This window comes from Oreochromis niloticus, linkage group LG3 (genome assembly GCF_001858045.2).
Source record: "Oreochromis niloticus isolate F11D_XX linkage group LG3, O_niloticus_UMD_NMBU, whole genome shotgun sequence".
Classification (NCBI taxonomy): domain Eukaryota; kingdom Metazoa; phylum Chordata; class Actinopteri; order Cichliformes; family Cichlidae; genus Oreochromis; species Oreochromis niloticus.
The window spans coordinates 4,931,500-4,945,912 of NC_031967.2; the positions used below are offsets into that span (position 1 = coordinate 4,931,500).

Consider the following 14,413-nt stretch of genomic DNA (forward strand, 5'->3'; position numbering starts at 1 on the left):
TGTACTCACCCGATTAGAACACAACTAAGCTTGATAATAAACAAGCTCATACTGATTGTATACTCTCCTCTTATCTCTGCAGTTCCCAGTGACAACAGCAGAACGTTCGGTCTCAGCCCAGTCCGGCCCTCCCTGGATACCTCTACTCATAAACAAGTCAACGGAGACCTCAAGTTGAGCCCTCATTGGAGGCCACAGAGCCCCAAAAGTCCCAAAAGTCCTAAAGTCCTGCGCCTTAGTCCCCAGGAAAGCAGGTACGGCAGAATTGCCTTTTCCTTCTGTGTGTATGGATTTGATATGCTTAACCATCACCATGTTTAAGTTGAAATCTCTCCTGTTTTCAGCTTGTCGATGAGAGCTAAGCTCCTGGAGGCAGACAGCAATGAGAATGGAGACTCCAAGGATGACTTTGAGGAGTACCGACCCGTCACGCCAACCCCTACGCCTTCTCAGAATGGTATCCACTGCCCTTCACCACCAGCTTTACCACCTTATCTTCCACTTAGCCTCCTTTCTAATTCTCTCCACCATGACTGTGAATTATGAATCGAAGCTAAATGAATTATAAATACATTGAGTGTTCCTCTTCTTCTATTTTGGGCTCTCCTTGTGTCATTTTAAAACCTTTCTTTTTCTGCAGGCTCATCGGTGAAGGATAGCCCGTGGCTTCCTCTGTCTCAGGGAGACTCGGGCAGTGAGGAAGGAAGTTCTTCCCCAGCTAGCTCCCCAAGGCCTGAGAGGGGGCCTCTCGGTGGCCTGATTAACAGCACCCACCGAGCCCTGCTGGGCAGCGGCTCCCTGCTTGCCTCGATAGGACTTGGTCGCTGCCTGGATATTCCCCCAAGAGTGCCACCTCGAACTCACCCACCTTGCTTAGAGGGCCGCAGCCTCTCTGAACTTGAGATTTCTCATCCTAGGCCCCTCATTTCAGACCCTCCAGTAGTGGACGATCTCATCACCTTCTCCACCTCGGAGCCGCTCCCCAGACCCCTGTTGGATTTAGCGCTGCAATACCAAGAACTAAAGCCTTTACCCCTGACACCTCCTCCACCAAACCCTCGCGAGAGGAGCAGCCACCGGACGCCACACAGTCCGCAGAGTCCCAGCGGTGCCCCCATGCAGCACGACAGGACCAGCCCAGGGGAGTGGACCCCCACTTACAGTTCCAGTAACGGGGAGCTGAGCAGCGACTCCTGGGAACACAGAGCTGACAGGAGGAGGAGGTCCAGCCAAGGCCTGCACGCTTCTCAGCTAGGTTGGTCTGAGTTTGTTTTACACAGGCAACCCCACCAGAAAATAAAATTTAAAAAAAAAAAACAACTTTTTATTACTGTGAGAGAGAAAGTACAGAATGAACAAGCAAAAATTGGATTAAAGGAGACTTGCTATGTGCATTCTTGATTTGACTAGAGCTGTATGATTCACAGATCAAAACAGTCTTTATGACACTTCATATATAATTATATTTATCGATGTTATTTATATTTATCTTGTTTCATACGCTGTCTTTTAGCTCCTCTCCCTTTAAGCCCCTCTTGCTTTTATCTGTTTTCTTCTGATTGGCTTGCCTTCAAAACAAAAGGCTTGAATAGCCGGTGGGAAAGGGACCGCTTTGCTTCAAAAATTGGCAAAGAACTGCGATGCTCTGTGTATTCTGACACCTTTCTATCTACAATGAACTTTTTCTGCAATCTGAGCTACAGTAGCTCATCTGTTGCATTGGACCACATCTGTATCAGTGAGCCTTGGCTGCCCCTGACAGAGTCTCTGGATCACCACTGTTCCTTCCTTGGACCACTTTTCATAGATACTGACCACTGCAGATTGAGAACAGCCCACAAGAGCTGCAGTTTTGGAGATGCTCTGACTCAGTCGTCTAACCATTACAGTTTGGCGCTCGTCAGACTCGCTCAAATCCTTACCCTTGCATACTTTTCTGTCTCTGACACATCAACTTTGAGATCAGAATGTTCACTTGCTCTCTAACATATCCAACCCACTAACAGCTGCCATGATGAAGAGATAATCTGTGTTATTCACTTCACCTGTCAGTGGTCATAATGTTACACATATTCAGAAAATACAGAAAAGCATAATTGGTCTTTTTTAAGTTGCTTTTCAATAAGAAGAGATAACTTGGAAGAATTTAACGTGATTTATTGGGAGAGAGAAATTAATTATTTGGCGATTAGACTCCGATGACCCATCCTGGCAGAACGGAATCCCGCGAATGATTTAGGATTGGACCCCCGGAGTCTAGACACTGATGGTGGTCAAGATGAAGACTGAGGCTTAAGACTGAGCTCTGGCCGAGGTTTCTGAGGTGAAGATGGGGAGGAGACAGTCTGAAAGGGAGGATGACCAAGAGCACAGATTTAAACCAGGCTGATTGGTTCAAAGAAGGCAGGCGAGAAGATGATTGGACTAGAGTAATGATGTCAGTAACAATTTGTTTGTTGTTTTAATTTAGCTGTATAATTCATCTGCATTCCCTCCAAAGCACAGTGTGTCTGCAGGACACCCTGCAATTCTGATCCAGCCTTTGCCTTGAATAATGTACCGCCTCAGCATTACAATGTTCCCTCACAGTTCCTCAGAATTATTGTGCCTTTTTTATTTTTTCTTTAGCAAGATCTTTCTGGCACAACAGAGGCTTCAGTGCTGTATGAGCTTTTTCATTTACATCAAAGCTTTTTCTTCTGCCTATTTGCATATCTCAGGTAACAGCTGGCCCTTCATCCTTCACTGCTAATACTTGCTAAGCAAAGCTACCGTCCAGTCCTCTCTTGTTGCCCACCCCTTTCCAAGACAGACAGTTTTCTTTAGATGAATGGGAAACATGAGGCATCACAGCTGAGGTCGCAGCACATTCAAAATTCCCACTAATCTATTCTTGACCTCACTGGCTCGGGTAGATTGGGGATTTGGCTGAAGTTCAGCATCGCTTTTCAGGCTTGGCCAGTAGTGCCGGTAGTTAGCATTAGTATCCTTCTCAAAATTATGAAATGTGTCATGATTTGTGTATAAATTAAATTCTTTGTGTTTAATCAGCATTTTAATTGTACAGTACAGTCACGTTTTGTTTTTGTTTTACTCCTCCAAAGGCTAATATGCATTAGAAACACATTGGCACACTTCAGATCTGTAATGACAGAGGCATGAGCATTGGTTGTTCTGTGAGCGAGTGGGCTTCAGGAAGGCTTTAAGATTGCCCCTGGGTAACATTTCACACTCTATATATGGTCCGATTGAGTCACGAAGCCTTGGATTCTCCACAGAGAGGTTTTTTTCCCCAGCTCTACCCGCAGGTACTGAGCGGACGAGCCTCGCCTGTTCCGCTGCTAACAGCCATGATCTCCCAAAACATGTGCGCCCGTTATATCCGGCTAAAAAGCCACACATAATTAAACAGCGAGTGTTTTAGCTAAACATCTTATTATGTTTATTGGCTGTAATGACTCAGGCTCAGATGCATAGACACATTGCCACAAGGTTATTGGCGGAGAATGTGCATATGAAAGAGACAAATTCAGAGGATTCCTTCCTCTGCTTTTTTTCTTTACTTTTTTTCCTGCTCTCATGTGACTCTTGATTGCTCTTTTCTTGTCAGCTGAATAGCTTAGCAGCCTTGGAGAGTTGCTGTTGATGTAAATAATGCCATTTGGCAGACACATCACATTTGGAACTAGCAAATGTTCATTCAGACTGATTTATACTGAGTTTAATGTTCCTGTCGGTGCTAATTTACACTCTCTGCTTGCCACTGTTGCTGCTTTGTCAAAGAGCTACATTGTGCTATGTTTTACTTAATTTAAACTAATTGCATCAGCATTCTGTGCTGGTAATTGTTCCATTTCTTCTTGGAACAATAATGTACCGATTTCATATTACTGTTTGGATCACTTTCATCACACACTGTTTGGCAGAGTTTGGTTGGAGAGGAGTGTTTGAGAGCGCACTGGGGCAGTTCTGCAGTACTCTGAGAGTCATTTGCAGATTAACAATTAAACTTTTCTACCAAGACAGTTAAAGACAAAACGATGAAGATGTTTAATATGTTGAAGGCCTTTTCTCATATTGTGTATTTGTGAAAAGGTTAAGTCATCGAGGAGAATACAGCTCGGCATGAGGAAATGGCAACTTCCTCAATTCAATAATGCTCATGATGTAAGCAGGGTCATCTTAAGTTAGGGCCTGTGTCCAACAGGGTCCAAAAGGGGGTTTTTTGCCATCTCTTCTGAAAAATCAGAGCTTTCAGAGAGATTTGGAGTGCAACATGATTTTTTCAGTTGGGACACTGGTTGCTACGATACTCAGTATCCACAGAGGTAATGTCAAAATCCTTCTTGAAGTGGGTCTTGCTACTGATTGTTTCTTAACTGGTAGACCTACGGTGAACAAAATGTTCCTCCAAGCATTAACTTCTGCTCACTTGTTGTTCAGCACTTGTACAAACAGTGAAGGAAGTGTCTTGTTGGTTGGGGTCCACTGGGACAGTAATGAGCACAGTGTTGTACTGACTGTTGACTGTTTATGAACTCTGAATGACTTGAAAAAATGTCAGGCTCTCAGCGAGGAATCATCGCCCAGCAGCTTGCTGTGCACTTGGAATTTTTAGCACCTTGTCAAAATGTTGTACTCCAGTTGCAAACAGTTGAAATTGCACACCCCACCACATTACATTCACCTTACATATACTTGACAAAAAACAGTGTTTTAAAATGTTTCCAGTGTTTTTCGGACAAATACTGTGTTTTAGTGCCTCATTAATGTTTTTCTTTCCTTTTATGTGCTTTTCAGTTTTAGACCTGCCCTTGTGCCAAGACACACAGGACTTTGATGACAAGCCTCTCCACCCCAACCCTGCGCTCTGGAGCCCCAAAACACGCCGCCTGGAGGTCAGCGTCATTCCTCGGCCCCGCCCATCTCCCATCCGCCCCCGCATCGACCCTTGGAGCTTTATCTCAGCAGGTGGTGGAAACTCAGGTGGTGGGCGCAGCACACACCGCTCAGAAAGCAACTTGCTGAGCTATCAGCCGTCACCCACCAACCCCTTCACCAACTGTGACCCTTTCCCCTCTCCTGACTGCGATCCCTTTGCCCTCAAGGCTGATCCTTCAAGTGGTTCGGATGGTGCCTCGCCCTTTGACCCCTTCTCAGCTCCCTTTCCCACATCTCGTTCTGCCCCATGTTCTGCCAACGGCTCTCCCACGCTGCCCTCGTTCCGTATAGCACCCATTAACTCAGCTGACTCGGCCCTTATTGACTTTGGCTGTGGGGCCTGCAGCAAGCCTCTGGATGGCACCAAAGAGAGGGCTCACCCCCGCAGGATACTGGGGCTCAAGCCCTTCAAGTCCCCGACGCAACTCAAAGACGACAGGTTCTGAATCCAGCCTTGCCCCAACAAGGGGCTTATTGTCATTGATAGATGTTATGAGCCTGGATTTGATCGCAGGTCCAGGACCGTTTCCACTACTATGTCCTACTTCGGAACAAGGATTCGGAATGTTATAAAAAAAAAAAAAACATGCACACTCATGACTCAACCTACCAAGGGAGATTTTCCCCTATGGGAGCACCAATCATCACAGGTCTTATTTATACACCAGCCTGCTGCTTTGGAAACCAGAAAGCCAGTGAAAGGTGGTACAATGAATTGTGGGATAGCTGCCTGTGAACCAATAGCTGGTGCCCATTTCATTCTCTCTTTTTTCCTCTGTTTCTCTATCCCTTTGAAGGAGCAGGATACAGATCACTAGTCCCATCTTCAGATTCTATCAGACTGCTCATATCAACTGCTTTCATCTCCCCTTACCTTTGAAGCATTGGGACAATGCAGAGGTGGATAAGGCGACTTGCACAGCTTCATCTGCCTCTACCTCTCTGCAGACTGAAAGCCTTCAGGACAATGGAAAATTGGAGTGCCTTATTTCGTGAAGTGTTTTTAATATATATCTTTTCAAGGCTCTTTGAATGGTTAATCTGGTGCGTAGGGAAGATGCTACGAATCTGGCTTAAATTTGCAAATCAGCTTAGCATTGCAGTGTAAGAAAAATATCGTCTGCATGTATGTCTAGACTCATTGTTCAAGGAAAGCTTACCGTTTCTTTTTAAACTGCGTCTGCCTGTTGCATTATGGGAGAAAGCACTCTGAGTGGATACTCTAGGCCGCTCGAGAAATCCGAGATGAAACCATGACCCAGGCATTCCACTTGGAAGCAGATAACATTCCAGTCACATTCTCTGGGAAATGCCAGGAATTGGACAGATTCATTCAGGCTGGCAGGCGACACAGCACAGGAAACAAGACAGGGGTGCCCTCCGCATTCCCTTCATATGCCAAAGAATGCCACTGTGACTGTGTAAGTCCTGGGACGAAGGCTGTTTGCAAATGCATTGTTTTTACCTCCTTAAAGTGCCAGAACAGAACAACACAGAGCAAACTGACACAATCACACAGAGTATTTGAACATATGGTTCTCAGATTTTGTTAGAAATACTGTCTAATCACCACCACCTATAAGAGGTTCAACAAAGTACTTTAAAAGTGTTTTAAAGTACTTTACAAAAAAAAGTCTGCTTAATTTGTAGGCGTTATCAGTCTCACAACCCAGAACTCTGAGTTTCTTGATGTACCAAATTTTAATGTCTGAGTAAATATGAGCCAGATGCTTCATTTTTCCCCCTCCCTAGAGAGTTACATGAAACCATTCTTATTATCATTCATTCGCAAAGCAGATTGCTTAACATGGAACAATATAAAAAAGTTAGTCCAAGGAAAACATTCCAGAGATCTGTGAAGGCCATACAAAAGCATTTTCTGTTTTATTCCTCTGCAGTGACTTCTGGTCACTTAGTGGTGACCAGAAGTCACCAGCTGATGACTTAAGAAGTCACTGCTCATATCCAAGAAAATGTTACCCACAAAAGCACCTATAAAAATCACAACTTGGTGCTTTTCCAGTCAAATTTCATGCTGATTGAGACTTAAAGTTCTACATGGACTTGTTACCTTTGACGGGAGCAATTTTGTTTTTGCTTAGTTTACCTGGCTTCATGGATTCTATACTGAAATGAAAGTGCTACTGATGTTCTCATCTAACTCTCCAGAATGTCTGCTAAAGTTTCTTGATCGGCAATGTCCAATATTATCTGCCTCAGCATGTTTTTAGGCGTTGTGAGAACAGCAGCGTCCCTCCAATTTAATGGTTTTTGTTTTGGTAAAAAAAAAAATAGGAATACAGGGAGAACCTCACTGTACAGATGTGGCAATATCATGTTTTTAGCCTCAGCACACCAGAATGCACTACAGCATCTTCTCATGGTTCATTATCATTACTGATCATTCTACACCTATCAGCCACAACATTAAAGCCTCAGAGCGGGAAAGTGAATAAGACTGACCATATTGTTAAATGCCATTTTCTGCTGGAAAATGTGTGGATTATTTTTTGACACGTATCACCTGCCTTAGCATTGTTTCAGACCAAGAACCCCCTTTTCAAAAAGCCTAAGGCACTTATTTGGTCTCCAAACTCAGATCAAAACCTGCATTAGCAGAATGGACCACAACAATCCTGAACAACCCCAAACAAGCCCCAAACGGTCCACTGCTAACTTCCCAGTGCATGCAAATGTGCATGTTTCTGCATGCACTCTTGAAAGCAATCGAAAGCACTACCCAGTATTAGTGGTTTTAATGTTGTGGTATATAAGTGTATATGCTAAATGTAACATGTTCACACTTTCTCAGGGATTAGTTTATTTTCTAAAATCATCCTGAGGAATGTAGTGGAGTGAGACAAGTTGTGGGAAAATTGCAGCAACAAAATAACTCCAGACTGCCAATGCACAACAGCTTTTGAGGGTGTGTTTTTATTTTTTTGTTTTTTTTAAATTGACAGTCAGCTCAGGCACGGGTTAAACATAACTTAACCAGTGCAGGTGAAGCACCTGAGAGACCCACCTACTCGTAGCACAAAATCTGACCCTGTTAACGATGGCTTTACTCTAACATTTCAAGTACAAATGCTGATTCGCTTCATCGCTGTCACCGTGTCATTGGAGGACAATAACAGCTTTGTTCTGTCGAAGAGTGAAAACCTTGTCTCCAAAGGGAAAAGCTTTGTGATTAGCCTAATAATCCCACTGACGTACAGAGGAAGCCGATAGTTATAATTAGCCTCTCGATAAGAGCAGGGAGCATAACAAAGCGCTGAGATATTTGGTTAATTAATTTGCCCTGATATTAGAAAAATGCCCCGCATATCGAGTTGCGCCCCGCTCCGGCTTATGTGTAGATTTAAGCTGCGCCCTATCACATGCATAAAGTTTCAAAGACAGGTTGAGCCGCCTTTTCTGTCTTCCGTTTCTTTGTCTCCCTGTTGCCACTGGCTACAGCTGCTGACCAGACTTCATCTTTACTGTCAAAGCTCAATTTTTTCTTTTTTCTTTTTTTTTTGCATCTTAACCCCTGAGGTGATTTGGGAGATAGTTCTGCTCCTTTCATTTTGTTCTGCCTTCACTCCTTTCGTATCTGAAAAGTTTTTCTTGCGGGCAGTTTTGTCCTGACAGCGCAGAGCATTCAGTTCAGTCACAGCCAGGTTTTCTATGCGGCTAGAAGAGATGGCATTTGTTCTAGGACAGAGTCCATTTGCAGGAGAGTGCTCATTTTACCAAGGCATTATGGTTTGAAATTGAAAGGTGTATTGTCTTCTTCTTTGGCCCAATTATGTGTACATGTGTCCTCTACTGGGCATACCAGCTGTAGTCAGCTCGTAAAGATCTCATTTTTAATTCTTCGAAGGACCTAGCTGCTACACGTGTGGGTGTCTTGTCCAATTACATCTGATGGCAGAAGTTTTAGATTGAGTGAACAGCCTGGTGTCACAGAGAGGGGTGAGATGTGGCAAAATGCATAAGTGCACTTTTTTAACTTTTCTGCGATTTGAAATTAGATGGAGGTAGTTGTATCAGGAATTTTAAAAAAGAAAAAAGGTAAATAAGACCTAGTTCAGAACGCTGCCTACTGTCACGCCTCCGCACATCTGGCAACTGCTGCGGAAAGTGGGCGTGAATGTCAAATTGTCTGATTAGGAAATAAAAAGAAAATAGTTGTACAAACCCCTTGGATTATGAATCGGTTAAGGAGGATACGAGTGCTGTTAGACAAGGTGACAAGGCTTCTTTTAAATCCTTGAGCCTGATTTTAACGAGGCTGCAGTTTTTCATGTAAATGACTGTGTAGTTGGTATGTACCTGGAGGGTTACAAAGTTCCACTGCAATGAACACTCAAGTAAAAGTGATTACATACAGGCCACCACCATTCCAAATCTGACAGGTTTACCCAAGCAGTGTTTGAAATCTTGCTTGTCTGAAGCTTGATATCAACCTGTGCTCCAATTGAACAACTCACCTGCCATCACCTGGACATGGACATGAGTATAGAAAATAGTTTATCCTTCGGCAGCGTTCCCCACCTTTCTCCGCTCTCTTGTCCTCCCCACCGACATTTTAAAGACATGACAAGCGATGAGTTATTGCCTTGTCTGTTCACGTCAACACGCAAAGTCACGACAGCTATCTTCTGATAGTCATTACACTTGGGTAACTGTTATTGTCAACACATGCTCTGTGAGCCCCCACACTATAAAAAAAAAAGAAAGAAAAAGGTGAAGGAAATCGAGATGATTGAAACGTCTGGCAGGTTATTTCTGTCATAAATTGTCCGTGTGTGAAGTATCCACTTCAACCTGCCAGTCATGTCATGTCTGCATGTTCTCTTGGAGCCAGACTTTAATTTTCTCTCAGCCCCGATGATGACAAGAACAATTTGGCCTTCTCCATCAAGTGTGTGTGTACAGTGACATAAAATATTATTTTCAATAACTGCAGTCACTGTGCTTTACACAAATGATTACATTATTACCTGGGACACAATGTTTTTACTCCTGCTCGTAATTTCTCGAGGTGGTTAGAAGCCTTTCTGGCAATGAATTATTTAGGCTGCGTATGGAATACTTATACGCAGACAAAATACTCCTACTTCAGTTTGTAATGTGTAATCTGATAGATGTACAGTCAGCTCGCTGAGGGGATAAAAGGGACACATTTTAGGAAGCCTTTTGTGGACAAAGACATCCGATTCTCGGTTTTGGCTGTCAGATTTAGAAACCAGAGCTGCCATTTATCTGCTGGAGCTGACAGCCAGCACTTCAATACTAAAGTCTTGATGAGTTGATTGTGATGCTCTGCGCTTTCAGGCATCGCCCCATCCGTCATTGCAAATCACTGCCCCGAGTACAAACTGACAGGGAGAAAGGAACTGAAATCTCTAAAGGCAAGCCCTATATCTGGCCACCAGTGAGCTGCTTTGAGCCGCTCGGTGGCAGGGAGCAGACGAGATTCTGTGATCTTCATTCAGAGTTCAAGCTCAGACCATTACCCCTAATCATTGAATGGCAACTGGTTATTACATGAATGAAATCTAATGAGATGGCAGCATGGAGAACCCCTAAGGCCCTGACCCTCATCAAGCCAAGAGGCCACTTGTGAGTGGTGGTATTGTTTTAAAATTTTAAAGGTGAAAAATCAGAGCCATTATCCAGATTAAAAAAAGAAAACAAAACCCTTTGTGAAAGAGGAACAGTAGAATGTGCTGTGTAATGTTTGTTCAGGTTACACTTACACTCACAGGTTTAATTTGGCTGCTTTGTGAGCAGCAGATGTGTTTACATGCATACTTATTATCTGATTTACCTTGATTAAACCATTGATTCGGCTGTAGCAGTAATCATGCAAAGACTTCCATGGGACTAATGCTATTCAGGGAGACCGAGACACCTGTAATAGCTTTATAAATAATTGTGCCAGGTGCTTATGAACCTACTATATTTGTCATCTTTAAGGCGAAATTAGGAAACTAGAAAATCCCTAAATTGGTTATGGTCAAATATATTGTGCAAGAGGTTATAAAGTAAAAAAGTAAACCCACAAAAAAGCACTTGATAAAATGATCTGGCAAAACTAAACATATAGCAGAAATCATAACTAAATAACAGAAGTGATTAAACTCAAGTTTGAAAAGAAATAAAAGAGCTTTTTTGTGTTTGTTGTCACGCTCCTGCTCAGCTGGGAAAAAACAAAAAGCTGCCAACAAGGCAAAAACATCATTTATCTGCTGAAATTATTCATTTCTGAATTTAAATTATTTGACTTTTTAATTTTCAATAGTTTTATCTTCATGTTCAGTCTTCATTTTGATAAGACTGAGCCTAGCTAGGTGGAACCTGATAACACAGATGGTTAAACGAACTAAATAGCAGCCTATTTAGCCGTCAATAGCTACATAGCTAATGCTAACCTTTAGCATGAAAGCAAATCCCCCAAGCAGTCTGTAGAATAAACTCTCTTTTTTGGTCACTCTTTAGGACATATTAGCTGATATTGTCTTTACTTGTGTTCCTCCTTTCTGTCTTTTTATACCTAGTGTGTGACAGTGACAGCATAGTGCCGGCTAATGGTGGGGAAACGCGGAGTGTTATTAATGCACTTTGTTCTAGTTAAAGTAAGAAAGCTAAATGGGGAATATGGGAGCTTTGTTTTGTTTTTGGTTTTTCTGGCATGAAAAAGAAACTCTGAATGTGAGTCTGAATGCTTGAATTGAAATGATTACTTACAGTGGCAGAGAACACTGTTCGACTTGAAGAAAGTCAGGAAGTCCAGTGAAGAATTGACTGTTTCTTAAATTGCTGCAGCTCCAGTTAAAGCATGTTTTCTCTCCTTCATGGTTACCAGGCAAATTGGAGAATGGTTCAATAAGGCTGGATGGAAAAAACTAAGGCTGAACGTGTGTTGTATTTGCTTTATTGATGAAATTTTACCTTGGCAGGTCAGTGGAGCACATTCTGAAACAACAAAATAGATGGCCTGCCATTTCAGTGGCTTTCACTCCATTTACCTTTGCTGCTTTTGCTTGTTTGTGTTCAATTAAGTGGATGTTACAAATATACCCGGTTTTCACCCTTGTTTAGTTGTCCCCCAGCTAGCTGTCAGTGACAGACACGCATTATTGCTCGATCTGGCTCGTATTAAACCGAAACACCTGCCCGGGCCTTTGTTCGGCCTTAATAGGCCGAGACAGAATGATCAAATATGACCTTTCATCGACTGTACTGGTATGGCACATCCCAATAGGGATGGGGACAAAAGCTGTGTCTGTGACAGGCGCCGCCAGGTGTGTAAGCTAACGCTCAGGCTCTGAAACTGTGAATATTATTCCTAATTCTTTTTAGCCTGTGCATCCAAGGTCACCATCTGCTGTCCCTTTTTCAGTAACAACAAAAAGCCAGTGAATAGAAGAAATGAAAGAAAGACCAGTTCACGTTCAAGACCTCAGTGATGGCTCCCGGAGAAAGCTGCTCCTCAGTGCAGAAAATAAACACTGACTTTAACTATGAGGTTATAAAGTCCAAGGCCCACATACTCATGCCTTCCCTCCACTCGACCGCATACAACAGCCCTGCGGTTGTGATTATTGTTCTGTCTTGCTATTGACACACAATTACCTCGTGATCTTCCTCAGACAGGAGCCGCGCAACCTGTAAATTATGTTTCTGTGCTGCGTGTGAGTTGGTTAAGTAAACAGCCCCTCCTAAATATAGAAAGTGTGAATTGATTTATGGCCTTCTCTGTAACATTTGCTGATATTTTGGGGATCTTTCTCAGTCATATGATCATTTACTGTATATCTGGATTCATGGGGTAGTCTTACAGGCATAATCAGAGACTAATTTTTCTTAGTTTTATACACATGCATTATGTATATTACATTTAGACTACAAAATTGACATTTCATTCATTTTAAGATGTAAAAACAAACCTATTTGAAATGAAGTCAACTGTTGTGTTAATCTTAGATGTCACCTTTTCCCCATAATGCATTAATTAAGGACAGCTAAGCATAAATCATTTTAAGATGAACAGTAGCGTGAATGTTAACGGTGAGCTAGCTAGCACTAGCTATTGGTGATATCAACTGATGGGTCGGGTCTGTTCCAATGAACTGATTATGCTCATGGATGTTTGCAGCTTTAGCAGAGCACTGACACATTTAGTGACAAAGACGTCTTCATTTTTAAATAAATCGATATTAACGGATATATAGGTGACTAAACTGGCGGGGCTTAACCTGATTAACGTCTCCTTAGACAGATATAAGACGGTAAAGTATTTTACTGAGGCTCGAGGGTATTTAACAGTAGGTGGTCTCTTTCAGGTGCTCATGGTTGGGCTTAAATGGCTGAACTCTAAACGATCCAGAGAGGCAATTTGAAACGGTTTGGATGGTACAAATCCCCATGACTCAGTGGTCAAATCTCTCCCACTCAAAGCTTCACAGTACTGTGAAAAAGACTTTGCATTCTGACAGCTTCCTGCCAGCCAGCTGAAGACATTGACAAAATTTATATATATATATATATATCTAGGGGTTAATGTGGATATTTATAAATGGCCATCTTTTTACACACTGGATTAAAACTATTTCTCTCTCAAGATGGTCATGGACACAGTCCACGTTAGGATGATGGATTGATTGCTTCATATGAACAAAGCATTTTCTAGGTTTTCACTGGAGTATTTAAGATGTATGGGTGCTTCACATGAGACAGATCAATGTCACGTTCCAGTTCACCAAGTTGGCCAAATCTGCACGAAACTGATTTTTCTGCAAGCCCTAGTACTTTGTCTGTGTTACTGAAAAGCCTGAGAAATGTGCCTGTTAGAGCTCGATTTCCATTTCCTTATGTACATTGCAGCAAAATCTTACACTTAAATTGCAGCCGAATGTCCCCTTGGGGCACCCATACTGAATTTTTATGTGCATAAAACTGCTAGATGGAGAGGAAGTGTTTGTAAGTACCTTAAGGTAGCAGACAAGCTCAACCACCTCTCTGCCTTTGTATCTATTTGCTATTTTTGTAATTGTTCCAGATTCATTTCCATGTCTATTGTGTGTTTTATTACAACCTAGGCGATGTGATAACACAACTGTTGCATTGCCCTGGCAGTCATTTTTACATCTCTCTCAAAACTGTCTGTGCTCCTGCGAGTTAGAGGTTTTGCAGTCCTTGGGCTTTGAAAATTCATTCTTGTTGCATTTTTGTGAAATCTCGCACTGGGCTGGGCCTAATCAACTGTTTTTATTGTGCACAAGAGGATTATTTCTGTATACAGTTATGTGAAAATGTTTTTATTTCTCTTGACTATTAAAATGGGTTTTAACCTGTGGAGAAAAACAAAGGAAAAAAAGCTCAAAAAGACATAAGACCAAATAAAATGTAACACTCCTGATGTGTTTGTGGTGTTTTTCATGTCAAAGGACAGAGAAAGAAATGCAGAACTTAATGACAC

The 14,413-nt window shown here is 42.4% G+C and overlaps 1 protein-coding gene across 1 annotated transcript in view; it reads left to right on the forward strand.

The window, feature by feature from the left end:
- Positions 1 to 14,353, forward strand: part of LOC100707946 (mitogen-activated protein kinase kinase kinase 11) — a 52,349-nt gene extending 37,996 nt beyond the window's left edge. Inside the window, exons 7-10 of the mRNA XM_013266088.3 lie at positions 83 to 254; positions 345 to 457; positions 641 to 1,255; positions 4,801 to 14,353. Coding sequence (XP_013121542.1) covers positions 83 to 254; positions 345 to 457; positions 641 to 1,255; positions 4,801 to 5,387 — 1,487 coding nt within the window. The 3' untranslated portion in view covers positions 5,388 to 14,353. The remainder of the gene's footprint in view (positions 1 to 82; positions 255 to 344; positions 458 to 640; positions 1,256 to 4,800) is intronic.
- The last annotated feature ends 60 nt before the right edge of the window (positions 14,354 to 14,413 follow it).